At 33.8% G+C, this 21,009-nt stretch overlaps 1 protein-coding gene across 25 annotated transcripts in view; it reads right to left on the minus strand.

Moving 5' to 3' along the window:
- Positions 1-21,009, minus strand: part of SENP7 (SUMO specific peptidase 7) — a 199,069-nt gene that overhangs the window by 25,573 nt on the left and 152,487 nt on the right. For all 25 annotated transcript variants that reach the window (XR_010155284.1, XR_008547289.2, XM_001146469.6 and 22 more), the window contains 5 exons: positions 18,112-18,293; positions 16,727-17,066; positions 15,137-15,294; positions 11,879-12,025; positions 1,777-1,810 (listed from right to left, as the gene is read on the minus strand). Coding sequence is in view for 23 of the 25 variants with exons in the window: in XM_001146469.6 (XP_001146469.2) it covers positions 1,777-1,810; positions 11,879-12,025; positions 15,137-15,294; positions 16,727-17,066; positions 18,112-18,293 (861 nt within the window). In the remaining 2 variants the exon portion in view is untranslated. The remainder of the gene's footprint in view (positions 1-1,776; positions 1,811-11,878; positions 12,026-15,136; positions 15,295-16,726; positions 17,067-18,111; positions 18,294-21,009) is intronic.

Raw genomic sequence — 21,009 nt, forward strand, 5'->3', positions numbered from 1 at the left:
TACCCATTTCTTCTTCTTCCTCAGTAACAGAACCCTAATTTTACTGAGGGAAGCAAGATACACAGTTTTGAAAACTCTATTTCCTAGCTTCCTTTACAAATGGGTGTGTGGGCTTGACTAGCTAGCTAATAAAATGTAAGCAGAAAAGGTTATGTCGCATGGACATCCAAGAAGGCTCCTTAAAAGGGCGAGAGATTGGTAGCATGTGCTCTGTTTACGGTTTCCCCTTCCTACTGCTTTCTGTCTAAAATATCAATATGATGATGGAGTCTGAGCTACAATAATGGCCATGAGATAAACTTGAGGATGCAAGTCATACGTCAGGAATGACAGAATAGAAAAATGCAACTCATGTGTCAGGGTCATGTGCCCCCGATGACCAAGGAAACATCACATCAGGTCAGATTACTTCTGGATTTCTTCTATGTGAAAGAAAAATAAAATATTTTCTTTATGCCATTGTTACTAACAGCCAAACATAATTAATACCTAATATAAATATGGATAAATCAATTTTTCCCAAGCTGCACAGAAAAAGAGGAAACATTTAGACCCTCAGGTTCCCACCTACAAAAACCTTTATACGCATGCTTTGTTTTAAAAAGATTTATGGGAACTTGGACAGGATTTGAGGAAGAAGACTAATATTTTCTTCTTTCATTATAAAATTATAAACCTATTATCACTGAAGAGAGTATTTTTCCACAATCTGTAATAAAATTTCTTTTAAAACTTATATGCAATAGAGAAGTTATAAAAAAGAAAGCAATATTATAAATATTAACTGTGAAAATCTAAAATACCGTTTTTGATGTTCGTATCGCAAGAATTTGAGAGGCAGCTCTGTTACCCAGGTCTTTAACTATAAACTGTAGTGCTATCTTTTCTGAAATTATCATCCCCTTTTAAAATCACATGACTTTTTTTGTTTCTTCTACAGAACAAATATTATTCCTTAATAATTTATTAATATTTCCTCTTTAGGACTATCAATATACTTATTCTGTGCCCTTTATATTCTTAATACTTAATTAAGATACAGTAAGCAATCAAATTATTAGAACATTATCATAACATAGTTTTGGATTCTGTACATAAAGTATCTGTGGAATCCAACTAAATCCAACTAATCCAACTAAAGCTACTTTGATAGCATCTCCAATCTTGGAACAGAAGCCTCTTCTTCTCTAATTCCTATCTATGCCATTTGTGTGTTTTTCTTCCTTGTTCTTTTTATAATTCATTATATAAATAGATTGTCCTCTATTGTTTATTGGTTTTCTTAGTGTCATAATTTATTCTGAAAGGTTTTCAGTTGGGAAGAGAATGAGAAAATGGTGTGAGTCTCTATAAGTTACAGGTACATTTTCCAGTCTACTTTCCCTTAGTCAGATATGCAATTGTATAAAATTCTCTTACCCTCTATGCAAAAACATTTTACATGTTTGTGTGCAATATTAAACATTTTCCTTATGCTTCTTTTCTTATAGTTACTATTGTTATCCATTTTTATATATACCAAAATATTGTTGCTATCTATCAGAACTGTGTTTCTGTTAATGCTAAGAAATCACCATGAATCCTTTAACACTGTTTGATTTATAGTCATTAAAACAATAGCATACGATTTTCAGAACAAGTCCATTATAAAACATTTTTACTCCATTTGGAATTGCTAAAAAATATTAAGGTGAAACATTATTAAACTTAGTTTTACTTAAATTTATACTAAAAACTATAGTAAAAAGACAAGTTCATAAGAGAATGATAACTTACCTTGAAATGGGATCTTAATATATTTTTTTGTGATCTGAAGAAAAAATTAAAAAGCAAACAATGAGTTACCACTCAAAATGTGTTACTATTCAAATTTTTTTTTTCAAATCACAAGTACATATTCAAAGTCTACATTATAAGTGCTCAAGCCTTTTTATCAATAAACCAATAAAATATTTCACTACAAAGACTTAGTTTTATGGAAATTTTAAGAACCCCATGTAAGTAATTTAATTCTCAATATGCTCATTTACAAAAACCAGTAAGACTAATAAATATATTTTTCAAAAATGTTTTCTGAAAATGTAAAGACTAAGACAAAGCCCAGAAGAAACTGCCAAGTGACCTCTAAGTAGCAGTGACTCTGGTAAATATAAATAGTCCATAAAACAGAGTTTGATTTTTGGCTTTGCTGACTCAGCAGCTGACGATGATTCCCTTGGTGATGAACTCACACTAACCAAACTCACAAGAAACTGCTAAACAAACCAAAATGCCAACATACTATTTTATAATGAGAAATTAAAATTGTCAGAAGGCTTGTGTCCAACCTGATGTGAATATCCTGTTTCTGTACAAAAACTACCAATTATAATTTTAAAATTTGCTTTTACCACATAAAAGCAGAACTAAAAAATTCAGTTGTTTAATGTGAAATGGCTACAAAAGTCATAGATTCAACTTCATTCACAGTAGTGATGCACCTGTCAAAATGGTAATATAAATTAAGTCCCTAAGCCAGAACACCCTCTTCCCTGGATGACTTTTAGGTGGGCACCACCGTCTTCATTCCTAGCATTCATCTTTCTTTGTTTCATGTTATAAATTCCCTTCCAACTGAGGTTCTTGCTCTTTCTGCTCCTTCTGTCCCAGGACACTTATTTTCTCTAGGTACCTTTTGTATATATCTGACTTCCTTAAGAGCTGCTTTTATAATAGGGTTGTGGAGCACCTAGCTAAATCTTACATGTACTATCTAAAGCAGACTTCTGCTTTGAAGTTTGTTTTTCCATGAATATCAAATGAATTTGTACCTATTTATTTATTACTTGGTTAAGTTTTGTTGTTGTTGTTCAATACATTTTGTTGATCAAATCGGGTATGGTCTGTGAGCACAAAACGAAATCAAAATGTTCTTGGTATGTGAGCTCCATATAAGTATCAAACAATGTTCAGTGAAACCACAGGTTTATTTTGACTCCACTTATTTTCCAATTTAAAAATTATTTCATCTTGTACTTTCACAAATATAAAACCCTATATTCCATAGAGTAAGTCAGCCATGAAAACCAAATGTGAGGCAATAGATCATAATTAGCTAAAAGCTGAGCTTGGAGTTAAAATCCTGCCTCTACTGTCTCTACCACTTACACAAGTAGTAAGTAGGTAAACTTAGGTAACTTACTGAACTTTTTCCAGCTTTAGTAAGACCCTTAATCAAGGAAGTTGTTACCATTAGACACTAGCATCTGATCAAGAATGTTACATAATTTAATCAAATATCTAATTACTGTTACTTTCACATAACTGCCACCATATTTAATGTATACTGTCCCTTTCCAAACTCTTTCTGGCATGTTTCACAGGGTCTTTAATCCTATAAAATATATCTTGGCAAACGTAAATCATTAGTACTAACAAATAAACAGAAGCGGTGTTTGCCTTTCAGAATTTGCACAGCCATAACTTCCAAATTATAAAGTATAAGTAGTACATCTGCATGTCCCCACCCACTACGCACTACACTATTCTCTCACTTTCCCCCATCAAATGCTCGGGAGCTATCAAACGTTTCTACTTGGCAAGGATCTGATATTCATTTATCCCTCTGAATAATGACTAAGCCAATAGGTTACCTCTCCAGAGTTAAAACCCTACTCCCAGCAGACTTAACCCCTAGATTTAAAAATAAGAAAAATTTTGTGGCAGTAAGGTAAACCTAGTTCTCTGAAATCATACCAACTTTGTTTAAACTTAAGAATAAAGCTAATAATAAGAGCTATTTTATAATTTCTTACAATAGCTAATAGTTATCTGAATATAGTATTACTTAATTTCTCGTACTATCAACAAAGACTTTTAAGAAAGACAATGTTTACATTTATTGAAGCATTTGCTACACTAAAAAAATAACCAGTGTCTAACTATAGGAACATGGCTCTAATTTATGTAATAATTTCCAGCTATAAGTATTTTTCTAATTCAGCTAAATTGTAACTACTGTGAGAGTCAGAACACTATCTCCAGTGTCTACAATAATGCTTAACGCATAGTCACTGAATGTATGGAGAATAAATTAATTTAATTCTCTAATATCTTACCCACCAAAAAAGAAAAAAAAAGTTCTTTAATTTCTGTTACAGTGCATCCTGAACTGTCTGAAAAAGAATATACATAAAAACCTGAAAAACCTGAAATTTTTACCCTTTTCCCTTTTTTAGGTTATTGATTATACTTAAATTTTTTTTTAATTGCTTATATTCTCTCCATCATAACTGTCCTAATTTTTGTAGAATTCTTCTCAGCCTTTGTTCACATGCATATATTTACTTTGATTTGCTAAATCACTTTCCTATAATTAAACATTTAAGTTTTTAATCTAATTATAAGAAATGTTCCAGCAAACATAAATAAAATTTGTTACCTTTTATTTTAGGTTCAGGGGTACATGTACAGGTCTGTTATACATGTAAACCTGTGTCACAGGGGTTTGTTGTACAGATTGTTTTGAAACCCAGGTATTAAGCCTAGTACTCAATAGTTATTTTTTCTGCTCTTCTCCCTCCTCCCACCTTCAAGTAGGCTCCAGAGTCTGTTACTCCCTTCTTTGTGTCCATGAGTTTTCATCATTTAGCTCCCACTTATAACTGAGAATATGCGGTATTTGGTTGTCTGTTCCTATGTTAGTTTGCTAAGGATAATAGCCTCCAGCTCTATCCACATTCCCGCAAAAGACATGATCTTACTCTTTTTCTAGCTGCATAGTACTCCCACTACGTGTTCTTTATCCAATCTGTCATTGTTGGGCACTTAGGTTGATTCCATGTGTTTCCTATTATGAATAGTGCTGCAATTCACATGCATATGTCTTTATGGTAGAATGACTTATATTTGTCTGGGTATAATACCAGTAATGGGATTGCTGGGTTGAATGGTAATTCTGTTTTTAGCTCTTTGAGGAATCGCCACATTACTTTCCACAATGATTGAACTAATTTGCACCCCCCAACAAGTGTGTCCCTTTTTTCTGCAACCTCGTCAGCGTGTTGTTGACCTTTTAACAATAGCCATTCTGACTGGTATGAGATGGTATCTCACTGTGGTTTTGATTTGGATTTCTCTAATGATCAGTGATGTTGAGCTTTTTTACCATATGCTTCTTGGCCACATGTATGTCTTTGGAAAACTGTCTGCTCATGTCCCTTGTCCACTTTTTCATAGGGCTGATTTTTTCCTGTAAATTTAAGTTCCTTATAGATGCTAGATATTAGACCTTTGTCAGATGCCTACTTTGCAAATATTTCCTCCCATTCTGTAGGTTGTCTGTTTACTCTGCTGATAGTTTCTTTTGCTGTGCAGAAGTTCTTTAGTTTAACTAGATCCATTTGTCAATTTTTGTTTTTGTTGTGATTTTGACATCCTCGTCATGAAATCTTTGCCTGTGCCTATATTCAGAATGATATTGCCTAGGTTGTCTTCCAGGGTTTTTACAGTTTTGGGTTTTACATTTAAGTCTCTAATCCATCTTGAGTTGATTTTTGTATATGGTATAAGGAAGGGGTCCAGCTTCAGTCTTCTGCATATGGCTAGCCAGTTATCTTAGCACCGTTTATTGAATAGTGAGTGCTTTCCCCATTGCTTGTTTTTGTCTGCTTTGTCAAAGATCAGATGGTCATAGGTGTGCAGCTTTATTTCCAGGCTCTATATTCTGTTCCATTGACCTATGTGTCTGTTTTTGTACCAGTACCACACTGTTTTGGTTACTATAGCCCTATAGCACAGTTTGAAGTTGGGTAACGTGATGCCTCCAGCTTTGTTCCTTTTGCTTAGGATTGCCTTGGCAATCAGCCTCTTTTTTTTGGCTCCATATGAATTTTAAAATACTTTTTCATATTTCTGTGAATATCATTGATAATTTGATAGGAATAGCACTGAATCTATAAACTGCTTTGTGCAAGATGGCCATTTTAATTCTATTGATTCTTCCTATCCATGAACATGGAATGTTTTTCCATTTGTTTGTGTCATACTGATTTCTTGGAGCAGTGTTTTGCAGTTTTCATTGTAGAGATCTTTCACGTCCCTGGTTAGCTGTATTCATAGTTATTTTATTCATTTTGTGGCAATTGTGAGTGGGATTGCATTCCTGATTTGGCTCTTGGCTTTGTTGCTGTTGGTGTATATGAGTGCTAGTGATTTTTTTTAATGTACTGCATTTTATTACATAAAAGTACAATTAGTAAAATAATATACTAATTTATTTGAATATACTTTTAACTATAATTAATCATTCCTTCCTCTCACTATAATGTTGAAAAGTATTACTCTGAACACCTACCTTATACGTTACTTAATGTAAGTTAACTACAAAGAGCCTCTCCACTTACATTTTCATCATGCATCTTACATTTTAATCTCCTTATTCGTTTATAGAAAAGGTCATAAATAATGCCCAACTAATAAAAAAGAATCTCTAATATCTCTGATGCAGCAACAATTGATCATATGCTTTCACATGTGAATACAATAGGAATAAAATAACAGCATAAAGTAATTTGAAAGCTGTATTACATCATTATTCACTTTTCAAAAAAATTTTTTCAAGGAAACAAGTACATTTTCAATGTAATTACAATACTTCAAAAAATCTACTCCCTTTAAAGTTATATACAAATAATTTATCTAACAACTTTAGTTGTAGATTAGTTTTTATACTCAACACTCTGATTTCGTGTAATGTCTGAAGTGTCAATACCTTATTCTACTGTAAATTCTTTGATATTTACATAGAATCAATTTTGAATTAAATATTTTTTCATATTTACTGCATCGGCAAAAATATATTTTCATATAAACTCTGGTGTTTTCTAAGCAGTAATTTTTGAAAAAAAAAAGTGTTTCCAAATTCATTACATTTGCAGGACTCTTCTCCAATATAAATTCCCTGATGCTGAAAAAAGCTTGAGCAATTGCTTGAGGGTTTTCCTCTAGTACAAAATGTGTGCAATAAGATCTGTGATACAAGTAAAGGTACTACAACCCCCTTTATATTTGTAACGGTTGTCTTCAGAATAAATACTCTTCTTCACTTTAAAGGCTTATATTTTCTGAAAGAATTTTTGACAGTAATTGCACTTTTAATGCTTTTATTAACTATGAACATTCTTTTTTTTTTGAGACAGAGTTTCGCTCTGTCACCCAGGCTGGAGTGCAATGGCGCGATCTCGGCTCACTGCAACCTCCGCCTCCTGGGTTCAAGCAATTCTCCTGCCTCAGCCTCCCAAGTAGGTGGGACAACAGGCATGCCCCACCATGCCCAGTCAATTTTTGCATTCTCAGTAGAGACAAGGTTTCACCATGTTGGTCAGGCTGGTCTCGAACTCCTGACCTCAGGTGATCCACCCACCTTGGCCTCCCAAAGTGCTGAGATTACAGGCGTGAGCCACCGCGAGGAGTGGCATTGCCTGGACACTGCACAGTGGAATTTATACAAGGATGTGATGTTAGAGAACTACAGAAACCTGTTCTTCCTTGGTATTGTTGTCTCTAAGCCAGACCTGATGACCTGTCTGGAGCAAGGGAAAAAACCTTTGACTACGAAGAGACATAAGATGATTGCCAAACCCCCAGTTATATGTTCTCATTTTGCCCAAGATCTTTGGCCAGAGCAGAGCATAAAAGATTCTTTCCAAAAAGTGATACTGAGAAGATATGAAAAATGTGGACATGATAATTTACAGTTTAAAAAAAGCTGTAAAAGTGTGGATGAGTGTAAGGTGCACAAAAGCGGTTATAATGGACTTAACCAATGTTTGACAACTACCCAGAGAAAAATATTTCAATGTGATAAATATGTGAAAGTCTCTCATAAATTTTCAAAGTCAAACAGACATAAGACATACTGGAAAAAAAACTTTTAAATGTAAACAATGAGGCAAAGCTTTTAACCAGTCCTCAACCCTTACTACACATAAGAAAGTTCATACTGGAGAGAAACGCTACAGATGTGAAGAATCTGGCAAAGCCTTTAAGCTGCCTCTAACCTTACTACACATAAGATAATTCACACTGGAGAGAAACCCTACAGATGTAGAGAACGTGGCAAAGCTTTTAACCACCCCTCACCCCTTTTTTCACATAAGAAAATTCTTATTGGAGAGAAACCATACAAGTGTGTTAAATGTGGCAAAGCCTTCATTTCATACTCAACCCTTACTAAACATGAGATAATTCATAGAAACTCTACAAATGTGAAGAATGTGGCAAAATTTTAACTGTTCCTCAAACCCTACTAAACATAAGATAATTCATACTGGAGATATACCCTACAAATGTGATCAATGTGGCAAAACCTTCACCTGGTTTAGTCAAGCCTCACTAAACATAAGAGAACTCATACTAGAGAGAAACCTTACAAATGTGAAGAATGTGGCAAAGCTTTTAACTGGTCCTCAGCCCTTAATAAACATAAAATAATTCATATTGCACAGGAACCCTACAGAGTCAATAATGTGGCAAATCTTTTAAATGTTCCTCAACCCTTAATAAGCATAAGATAATTTATACTGGAGAGAAACCCTATAAATGTGATGAATGTGAGAAAACCTTTAACCAGCCCTCAACTCTTAGTAAATATGAGAATTTATATGGAACATAAACCCTACATAAACCCTACAAATATAAAGAATGTGACAAAGCTTTTTAAGGAAGTTCTCAACCCTTATTACACATAATTCATACTGGACAGAAACTCTACAAGTGTAAAGAACACGGCAAAGCCTACAACAAGTTCTCAATTCTTTTTTTTTTTCTTTTTTTGAGACAGAGTTTTGCTCTTATCACCCAGGTTGGAGGGCAATGGCATGATTTCACCTCACTGCAACCTCTGCCTCCTGGGTTCAAGCCATTCTCCTGCCTCGGCCTCCCAAGTAGCTGGGATTGCAGGTGCCCACCACTATGCCTGGCTAATTTTTGTGTTTTTAGTAGAGAGGGGGTTTCACCTTGTTGGCCGTGCTAGTCTCAAACTCCTGACCTCAGATGATCCACTTGCCTCAGTCTCCTAAAGTGCTGGGATTACAGGCATGAGCCACCACGCCTAGCCATAAGTTCTCAATTCTTAAGAGACAAACGATAATTCATGCTGAAAAGGAACTCTACAAACCTGAAAGATGTGACAGTGCTTGTACCAACACCTCCAACTTTGCAATACATTAAAAAAAAAAAAGTTATACTAGTGTGAAACCCTAGAAATGTATAAAATGTGACAAAGCCTTTATATGGTTGCCACACTTGATTGTAGGTAAGATAATTCATACTGGCAAAACTCCTACAAGTGTAAAGAATGTGGCAAAACTTTTAATCTGTGCTTACACCTTATTTCACAGGAAAGCTATTACCCTTGAGAAAAATTGTCCACATATAAAGAATATGGAAAAGCCATTAATGCTAGTGATTTTTGTACACTGATTTTGTGTTCTAAAACTTTGCTGAAGTTGTTTATCAGCTGAAAGAGCTTTTGGGCTGAGATCGTATATCTAGAAAATTTATATATAATATATATAAATATATATATAGAATCCAGACACAGAATCATGTCATCTGCAAACAGGGATAGTTTGACTTCCTCTCCTCCAATTTGAATGTACTTTCTTTCTTTCTCTTGCCTGATGGCCCTGGCCAGGACTTCTGACAATTAATTTTTAGGACCACTTTACAATGCTTACTGAATATTTGCAGTTCCCTACTGTTTGTAATAGTAAAATATTGGGACAATTTGAAATGACCAACAATTAAAAATTTTTAAAGACAACCCAAATATCCCAAAATAAGTAGAGGAATTAAATTAATGAAATTATGGTAAGTTACAAAATAGTACATATTATGTAATATCCCTTTGTTTTAATGTATCTATCTATGTATGAAGAATATGCAATGATATATACTATACAGTGAGTGGCAGTTGTCTCTAAATAGGCAAGATTATATGTGTTTGTAATATTGTTCCTTTACTAATTTGTTTGTGGTTTTTTGCTTGATCTTGGTTTTTGAGCATAACATGCCCATCTGTGTAATAATATAATTAATATATTAATTAATAGAAATTCCATTGTTTAATATTTATATTGGATTTTCCTTCCCCCTGGCTAATCATCACTCTCATATATTTAGGTTATCCAACTTTTTGCCATCAAAAAGAACTCAACAGAAATAACTGGGTAAACCTGAATTTAAAATAATAAAGTAAAATAGGGGAGAAAATCCTGAAAAATGAATAAAATTCCTTAAAGAAAAAGAATTGTAAAATCACCCCAGACATGCCAAAATCAGTTAAAACCAGTGGCCAAAAAAATATTAATTTTAATTCATTCTTGAGCTTTCGAAGCAATGGTGACTATATCACAAACTACTATTATTTGCAGTTCCCAGAATTTGGGATTAGGTCTTTGTCTGCATGGGTACCAAGTAAACAACAGGTACTTCATGTCTTATTCATGTGCTGTCTTCTCTGTGAAGCCTTTCTTGATTCCTCCAGACATTGATAGATATCCATTGCCATATGCACCCTTCTTGTACATACTTCTGTTTTATATTTTACCATAATGTAAAGTAAATATTTATGTGTCTGTCTCTTCCATTAGATTAAAAGCTCCCTGAAAGCAGAAACCATATCTTAGCATTTTTATATTCTCTGCCTTATCCCTAACACAGTGAAATATTAATGAAACTGCTATAAAAAATGCCTGAGTTACTAAATCTGACACAGTCACTTCAACAAACATTTAAGTGCCTACTTAGAGTGGAAATATTTATGGAAGCTATAAAAGGAACTAAAACTGTGGCTCTTCACCATAAGCAGCTTAAAAGGTTAATGGAGAAGTTTATATAAGAATATAAGTAATTATAAAACACACAGAATAAATCTTAGAAGTAAAATGAAGTGTTATAAGTGTATAGCAAAGGGAGAAGTTAATTCTGTCTGAAAAGGAGGGATTAGGGAAAGTTTCCTGGAAGAGTCAGTATATCAGAGAAGCTTTAAAAGATGATTAGGATTTTAAAAGGTCAAAATGGTAAGAAAGTATAGAGAACTGGCTGGGCACAGTGGCTCACACCTGTAATCTGAGCACTTTGGGAGGCTGAGGCAGGTGGATCACTTGAGGCCAAGAGTTCAAGACTGGCTTGGCGAACATGGTGAAGCTCCATCTCTACCAAAAAATACAAAAATTAGCCAGGTGTGGTGCCACGCACCTGTAGTCCCAGCTACTCGGGAGGCTGAGGCACAAGAATCACTTGAATACAGAAGGTAGAAGTTGCAGTGAGCCAAGATCAGTGGAGTGCGCCACTGCACTCCAGCCTGGGTAAAAGAGTGAGACTCTGTCCCACCCAAAAAAAAAAAAAAAAATAGAGAACCAAGTAGAATCCAGTCTCACTTTCATACACAGTAGGTGAGGAGGAGTATTTTCTTTTTTAATTAGAAAAACAGAGTAGGATTAGTTCCTGGATATCCTTAATTTAGAAATTTGGAGAAGTCAGTTTACAACCGTTTAAACTGGCAAAACAAGACTTCTTCTTTATGCTCCAAACTATACCTTGAAAAAAATTTTACTTTACCATCAAATAACTTTTAGAACCCAAAGATTATCAATACATGTGATTTTTTTTCACACATGATTTTCATTAGAGTAGTCAGATTAGGTAGGATTTTAGGAGGGGAGAATGAAAGACACATTTCAAATTAGGTATAATGACTTTCAACATATCCAAAGTGTCCCATTTAAAATAAACCTTAATTCTATTCTTATTTGTACTAAGAAAAAAAAGGAAAAAAATTAAAATGCCTTGTCCAAGATCCAAACTAAAAGAAAATTAAAGAAAATATACTTACTGTAACACAACCTTTAGAAGCTCCTTTTATTTTACCAATATAAACAGAAGTAAATATAAAATCCAGTTGTAGATCCATCTCATTACTAGGCATAATACTGGAAATGTTTTCCATGACAGGATTATATGGGCATAATTCAGATGACATCTAACAAGGAATAAATCATAAAATGCATATAATTCTTAAGTATTGTATAAATGCTGAAAATGACTTTCACCATCAAATTCTTCTTTAAATTACTATTAGTGAATTTTTGAAGAACTTTATACTGTACTTACTGTGAAGAAATAGCTATCTAGATTTTTTTTCTGAAAAAATATATGACTTACCTTTGAGAAAATTACACTAAATAGCGGAATCCAAAATTAATTCCACAGCCTAAGCTCCAGAAATATATACTCCTCTGTATCAAAGCCATGGTTTCACATTCAATAGTCTCTAATAGGTTTTATTCATTTTTAACTTGACAGAAGAAAGTTTTAAACATATATTGTACTTTTGTTTAAAATAGGTTTTTAAATATATTATCTCTTTTAATCCCCACAACCACCCTATAGGCAGGTTTTTCAGTTTCCCATTTCATAAATAAAGTTAACAGATGTTTAGATTGGTTAAGCGACCTGCCTAAAATCATGCGATTAGTAAGAAGCAAAACAAAGATTCAAACACAGGTTTCTCTCTCCAGGTCCAGTGTCACTTCAACCACATAAAATTGTTTCCATTAACCAAAATAATGTTCTTGCTACTGCACTTTAAAATTTTTTTATTTTAGATTCAGGGGGTATATGTGCAGATTTGTTACAAGGATAATATTGCGTGATGCTGAGGGTTGGGCTTCTATTGAACCTGTCACCCAGATAATACCCAACAGGAAGTTTTATGGCCCTGGCTCTCCTCATCCCTCCCCCTACTTTTGGAGTCTCCAATGTCTATTGTTCCCATCTTTATGCCTGTGTGCTACTGCACTTCTAATATGCCATGAAGGAATGTAAGTACCTAAGAACCATCTGTTATATCAAATTTATATGCTTTATTGTATACTCTATGTTTGAAGACAACCAACCAGAAGTGGCTTATACTTGCCTAAAACCTCAAAGATCATATCACTTCCACTCAAGTGACTATATAACTTTGCTTTTAAATTATAATAGAAAACCAGGCAATATCAGCAGCAACTCTCTCCCACTGTTTCTTCTGAAATTTACACTACTTTCAGATGACTTTTCAACTTTTTCAAATGTACCTAACCTCTGCACATTATCCGTAACATCACACATCACCAAACAGATTACTACTAAAGCAGTTATTATGCATATGTACTCACTCCCCTCTTACCTCTAGCAAATGTGACTAATCCTTATCTAAAACATATATCATACTTATTATTTTAAACCCAGCTCATAATGCCATTTACCTGCTTAATTGAATTGCTTTGTCATTCTCATGTTTTATTGCTTAGTATACTATTAATATCTTCTTATTCCCTAAGTAAAAAAGGGAATCAATCAATCAAATCAAATCAGGTAGCTCCAACATCAGTCAGACAAATAACTGTGGGCTTTTTTAGTGATAAAATGAGAAGTTGGTATAGAAATAATTTCTCATTGGGTTTCACATTTTGTAAAAACTAGCTGGCTCCTAAAAATGACCAATCCATATTTCTCATAATTCATTTAAAACTGGAACAAGAGAGAGCATAGAGATGTGGCATTCTGCCTTATATGTCTGTGTAGATCTCCACAGTATTGGCTGCTTGGTTGTAATTATGAATGTAGTAAATTCCACAAGATATGTTATTTTCTTATAATATGATCATTTCATACTACATTGTCAATTTATACCCTGCCAAGACCTAATTCTTCTACAAGTTTAAATTCATTATCAATAATGACACTTTTAATTATATATGCAACTAAACCATCAAGTAGGATATTGACCCCATCTGGCAAAAATGGTTACATTTTTGCAAAAATTCAGAACAAAGCTGCTGAGGTGATTTCTACGTGGAATACCAAATACAAAAGAAAATACCCATGAAACAATAATCAGACCAAACTGTTTTCATAGATCGGGCCAACTCTTCATCATACTCTGCAAAATAACAGCCTCTGACATTATTCAAAAACAAAACAAGATAAGTTTACCATAATTCTGCACTGGTGGTCAATGATCTTTTCTTACAAATAGAATAATCACAGACTAATAATAAGAAAGAGTACCAGCTGGGAGCGGTAGCTCATGCATGTGATCCTAGCACTTTGGGAGGTGGAGGTAGGAGGATTGCTTGAGCCCAGTAGTTAGAGACCAGCCTGGACAACAAAGAGAGACCCTCATCTCTAAAAATAGTATATATTTTAAAAACATTAGCCAGGCATGCTGGCATGAGCCTATGGTCCCAGCTACCTGAGAGGCTGAATGATAGGGATGCTTGAGCCCAAGAGGCTGAGGCTGCAGTGAGCCATGATCATGTCACTGCACTCCAGCCTGGGTGACAGGGCAAGACCCTGTCAAGAAAGAAAAGAAAGAAAGAAAGAAAGAAAGAAAGAAAGAAAGAAAGAAAGAAAGAAAGAAAGAAAGAAAGAGAGAGAGAGAGAGAGAGAGAGAGAGAGAGAAAGAAAGAAAGAAAGAAAGAAAGAAAGGAAGAAAGAAAGAAAAGAAAGAAAGGAAAGAAAGAAAGAAAGAATACTGATAATAAATGATTTGAACCTTATTTTAGACTTCCTCTCTTCAAAGGACTGAATTAATCGACTGATATTAAACTAACACACTTCCATTTATGATTTTCTGTAAGAATGAAGAGGCAGAGGACTTACCAAACTTGATAGGTTTCTGACCTATATCTCCAAAGCCATGTTCTTTCCTCTATATCATACTGCCTTCATAGTATGTGAGGAAAAGGAGTAATTCCAAGTAGACATAATACTCCAAGACCAGACATATAAATACTAGAAAATGTGTTTAATTCTACAAAATGTTAGTCAAATGTCCAATGAAAGCCATAAAAAAAGAAAAATATTCAAGTAATAGATTATTCAGACTGAAAAATATAAATCACCAGAAGAAAATGGCATAATCTTTTCATTTCAAAATAAAGACAACTACATATTTCACTCAAACTACTATAAAAGTTGTCTGAAAATTCAAACTAAGAAAATTTGTAATTTTCATTACAATATTCAGCTTGATAAAACAAATAACAGTCATTAACCAATAGTGTACATTTCATTGTTAATCTATGAGAAGACAGAAATAAATTACCTGTACAGATTCACATGTAATCAATGGTAGTTCTAACAATGCTGATTCAGAAGTACTCTCATTTTCATTAGTTGTCTCACGGTCTTGCTTAGATTGTAACTTAAGAATTTCTGAACTTTTATGTTCAACAGGTCCTTCTTCATCACTGGAAACAACAACTAAAATGGAAAAGAAAATATTTATTTATTTATTTATTTATTTATTTATTTATTTATTTATTTTTTGAGACACAGTCTCCCCATCTCGGCTCACTGCAACCTCCACCTCCCGGGCTCAGGCAATTCTCCTGCCTCAGCCTCCCAAGTAGCTGGAATTACAGGCATGCGCCACCATGCCCAGCTAATTTATGTATTTTTAGTAGAGACAGGGTTTTACCATGTTCGCCAGGCTGGTCTCAAACTCCTGACCTCAGGTGATCCTCCCGCCTTGGCCTCCCAAAGTGCTGGGATTATAGGTGTGGGTCACTGCACCCAGACGAAAAATGTATTTTAAATGTGTAACAATCACATATCAAAAAAAGAACTTTTGGCCGGGAGCAGTGGCTCACTCCTGTAATCCCAGCACTTTGGGAGGCTGAGGTGGGTAGATTCCCTGAGGTCAGGAGTTCAAGATCAGCCAGGCCAACATGGTGAAACCCTGTCTCTAGCAAAAATACAAAAATTAGCCAGGCATGGTGGTACATGCCTATAATCCCACCTACTTGGGAGGCTGATTAAGGAGATTACTTGAGCCCAGGAAGGGGAGGTTGCAGTGAGCCAAGATCGCACCACTGCACTCTAGCCTGGCCAACAGAGAGAGACTCTGTCTCAAAAAAAAAAAAAAGAACTTTCTAATTAATGCAATTTATTTTTAATAATCCTGTTAAACTTAATCATCTAAATTTATTCAATTTAGAAACAGGCCTATCAGTTATTATCTGATTTATTGTAGTTACAGACAATGACTCTATATCAGCTCAATTATTCAGCAGTTACCTGTACCCTTACCTTCTAAAGAATAAAGATGTTTAAAAATGGATAAAGCCATGAGGAGGCCTTAGTAACAAATTCTAGTTCTAACAGTGTATTGTGCCATCACTCTAAATTGTACTTTTAAGTCCTGTTACATGAATTGCTTCAAGGAATGGGAAATTAATAACTAGGGGAAGATGTGGGAGAGTATTCACTGGAGATCCTTTAAAACCTTTGGAATTTCTTTGTACCATGTGATAGCATCAACTACTCAGAAGCTGATTAAATCAAAATTAATGATAATAATCAGATAGCACTTAAACTCTGCATACTTCATCAACCAAATGACAGTAATGATGGTCTTTAATCTATTTTAAAACTATTGAGATGACAGTGTACTTACTAATGTAAGAAAAAAATTACTTCTGTTTTCAAGTCCTCCATTAGTTTACCTAAATCTATATTTTAAAACTCATGAAGGAGACCCCAAACCCCAAGCCCTTTTTTCCTAAAGTTAATATATTCCACAATGATGTCATAAACAGCTTATGGCCTTAGCCAAATTTGTTCAAGAAGAATAAAAAAATAACTAAGTAAAGCAGAGGAAATTAAGTAACTTTATAATCCTCCTGTCACTTACTTGGTTCAGCTGAGATCAGTGATTGGTTCCCTTCATTATGTCCTCTTAGAATAGGCTTTTCTGTGGTATTCAACTCATTCTCATCCTTCTCAACCAGGGAAGAAATCCCCACAATATCAATGGAATTAGAGTTCTCAACAGTTTCAGTGGTTGAACCGGCAGAGGCACTTTTGGTGGCATTACTCAAAGTCAACTCCTGACTGTTAAGTGAGGATAGTTTAGTAAAATCACTTTTTGTAGGTTTAGTTGTAATTTCTTCAGGCAGTTCTGGATCCTGATGATAGTTTTCACTTGACTTTTCAAACTCAGTGGATATTGTTGAGTCATCTTCTTGTTTTTTCTAAACATAAACACATAGAAAAAAATAGCATTTTTCAAATTTGGCTTGCTTAAACCATTTTTATATTCCTAAAAAAAGTAAAAATATTATATCACTTCTATAACTACATGGATAGAAAACTAAACAATTATACTACATTATACTTGCCAATGTCTCCCAAATTTAAAGATACAAGGTTTGGTCTGTCCAATCTGATGCCTGATAATTTTTTAAAGGGTGAAATTGGGAGATTTCCATCATTACAAATGCTTTGTCAGACGGTCTCCCATGATCTAAGTCAACTTTAGAATGAGAAGATCTATTTACATATTTTTATTTTGCAAAAGTAATAATGCCAATGTGACTACTTTGGTAAAAAAATTCAAAAATTAACAATATAACAACATTAAAAATTATGAAAATCAACCACTGCCTTCAATATCTCATTTACTGTATAAATCTGAATGATGTTTATAATTACAACCCAAAAACATTACAAGGTCCTGAAATGATTTATGGATCAAAAAAATTGAAAAGCTGTCTTACTGTTTTATTGCTACTTATATACTAAGTCTTTGAAAATAGAAAATGTATGTATTTAATATGATAATTCTTTACTTAGAATAAATTCCCTAAACTCTAGATAAACAGAAGCTTAAAGAATTTGGTAAGTAAATTGCTACTGATAAAATAAATCTAATAATAATTTTACAGAGCAAGCAAAAAAAAATGACTAGACAGTATGAATAGTATTTGGCTGAAATAAAGAAAAAGAAAAGTCTGAAGGATGTACAACTACCTACTAAGGAAAGAGCGATACAAGAAAATAAGCAATTTTAACTTTTTTAATCATTCATAGTATTTGAAATGTGTTCCAATAACTCTGTATCACCAAGAAAAGTTACATTTAAAATTGTTTTTTAATAATAAAGCTAACAGTGAACCAAAAACTAAAGAAATCTGATAATAAAAGCTGAAAGCTAGAGGAACATTATTTGGCCACAGTCAACTCATTTTTATCATAGCATGAAATTATTTCCTATAATATCTAAATACCTCTACTTACTGTCTGTTCTGTTGACTTATCCAAAGAAGTACAATATTGAGAATCAGGTAAATTATTTCTAAGCCTTCTCTTTGTCTTCCTGGAAATCAGAGTGAGTTCCACTTTTGAATCAGAATATTTAACATCCTTGTTTCTGCTTTCCTGTTCGAGATGATCACAACCTCTACTTCCACTGTTAAGGTCTTAAAAAACAAATGAAGCATAAATATGGACAAAAAAGTATAGAGAGAATCTCTTTTAGAAAAGCTCGAAGTAACATCATCAGAATTGCTATACTACTTCCAAAGCTCATTAAAACAGAAATGTACTGTTAAATTCTCATAGTGACACTGGATGAAGGTAAAGGCATGCCCTATTTTAACTGGTATATACCAAGTAAATGTTCATTATACAATAGTTGTGAGGTGAGAAAAATACATAAAGAAGAAATATCCTTTTTGATAGTAGCCAAAGCAAAGCCACCAAACTGTTTTTCCATTTGCTATAAATGCATTTGGCCGTACTATCAAAAAAAAAAGGGGGATTAAGAAAATGTGGCCCATATACACCATGGAATACTATACAGCCATAAAAAAGGATGAGTTCATGTCCTTTGTAGGGACATGGATGAAGCTGGAAACCATCATTCTCAGCAAACTATCGCAAGGACAAAAAACTAAACACCGCATGTTCTCACTCATAGGTGGGAATTGAACAATGAGAACACTTGGACACAGGAAGGGGAACATCACACACCGGGGCCTGTCGTAGGGTGGGGGGTGGGGGGAGGGGGGAGGGATAGCATTAGGAGATATACCTAATGTGAAGGATGAGTTAATGGGTGCAGCACACCAACATGGCACATGTATACATATGTAACTAACCTGCACGTTGTGCACATGTACCCTAGGACTTAAAGTATAATAATAATAATAATAAAAAGGGGGGGTCTTATTAAAATCCAGAAAATTCATGTCTTAAAGTTTGATAATTCAATGTGACTTTATAAACTAAGTCCTTTAAAATGTAATTTACATAAATACATATTTTTAGTGGAAAGGGACTATAATTTGAAAGAGTGCTGATCACTGCTCTTTAAAAGGAGCCAAAATACCTTTGCTCTGTAGCTGGCTATAATATGTGATCATTCACAAGGTTACCAATTTACTTGCCAGTTTATTTCTTCTTTTCAATAATCAAGACCCTGTCATTTTAAGTCTCCAATAAATCCATCATTCTAGAGAAGTACTTCCTTTTTTAAGTCAACAAGACATCATTTTGAAACTCATGCCAATCATTACTAAAAATATTTAATATTTCTGTTATCAAATATATGTACTGTACAAAAATACCTTCCAAAAGTTTCCACCTAATTGACTAAAAGTTATCCTGAATTATTTTGCTTTCTGAATCTATGTCATACAAGTACCAACTCAAAGTTTATACACAGCAAGTCACAAAGCAGTTGCCTTTAATTCACAATTTTCAATTCATCTGACTGGCCTGACTTTTCCATTCACGGAACGTTCTTCAACACCATACATCTTCTCTTCAAACTATTCTTGCTTTTACTGTAGCTTCAACAATTCCTAATAACTAATATTCATGATAATTTGTCTTTGACATTACTTAAAGGAAGGCACTGGAACAGGATTGAGGGTAAAAATTCCAAGATAGTCAATCGCCTTTCAATTTCCAGAGAAAACACCTTACTCCCTAAGGAAAATAAAACTCCCCCCAAATCATCAACACAATATTTAGGATAGCACATTAAATTTTATACATAATATTGTAAACTATAAAAGTGGTCTAATACAATTTCTACACACAATGTATCAAACTATAATTTCTAAACATAAATATTATACTACAGTAAAATGATTCATGAAAGGAAAGGGGCTTGAGAAAAACTTGATTATACAGGAGTTTTCTTTTAAACAATTTATTATTTGCACATCAGTCAAGCCTGTCTCATGGAAAAAGGAATAACTTTATTATATAGAATGAAATATTGTAAAAATAGAATTCCACCTGCATAATATATAATTTAACCTGCAAATATTACTAGCATATAAAACTAAAGAGGTGATAAAATCCTGTAAACAACAGAATACTAAGTATTTCCAAGGTATTATGTTGGCAAAAGCAAATTCCACAAGGCAAACTTAATGTGCTATGGAAAAAAATGGTACACCTAAGATTTCATTCAGAATTTCCATTAATTTACAGGTTTTTAAAAAATAACTGGTATCAGATGTAGGAGAGTAAACACTGCTTTAATAAAGATTCAATAGCTAATTGTATTAGAAACACTTTCCCTACCAGTAGTGGTACCTTCAGGGATACTGAAAAACTAAAAAATGTTTCTTTTGTCATGTACTCTTCCCTGATGCATGTCTAAAATGCCACTGTGATCTTGAGGTAACACTCCTGGGTACAAATCAGAAAGTATTTTATTCAAGTCAATGTGAGGACTGTTAGTCCTCACATTCTACTGCTTTCCTGCGTAGAGTAGGAATCTTTGTCTTGATAGTACCTGAACTGAGCCCACTTGTACAAATACTTACATTTTTACTTGGTAATCAATACAGTCATCCCTCAGTATCCTCAGGGGATTGGTCCCAGGGACCCAGGATACCAAAATCCATGGATCCATAAGCCCCTAAAGGTATAGTATTTGCATATAACCTATATACATTCTCCTGTATAGTTTAAATAATCTCTAGATTACTTATAATACCCAATACAACATAAATGTTATGTAGTTGTTATATGTATTTTTTATGATTGTATTATTTTTATTGAAGTTTTTTTCAAATATTTTCCATCTTTGCTAGGTTGAATCTACAGATGCAGAACATAAAGATACAGAGAGATGATTGTAATTACTTCTAAGAAAAGTACAGTTTATAAGAAAAT

The sequence above is a fragment of the Pan troglodytes genome, chromosome 2, assembly GCF_028858775.2.
Source record: "Pan troglodytes isolate AG18354 chromosome 2, NHGRI_mPanTro3-v2.0_pri, whole genome shotgun sequence".
Lineage (NCBI taxonomy): Eukaryota > Metazoa > Chordata > Mammalia > Primates > Hominidae > Pan > Pan troglodytes.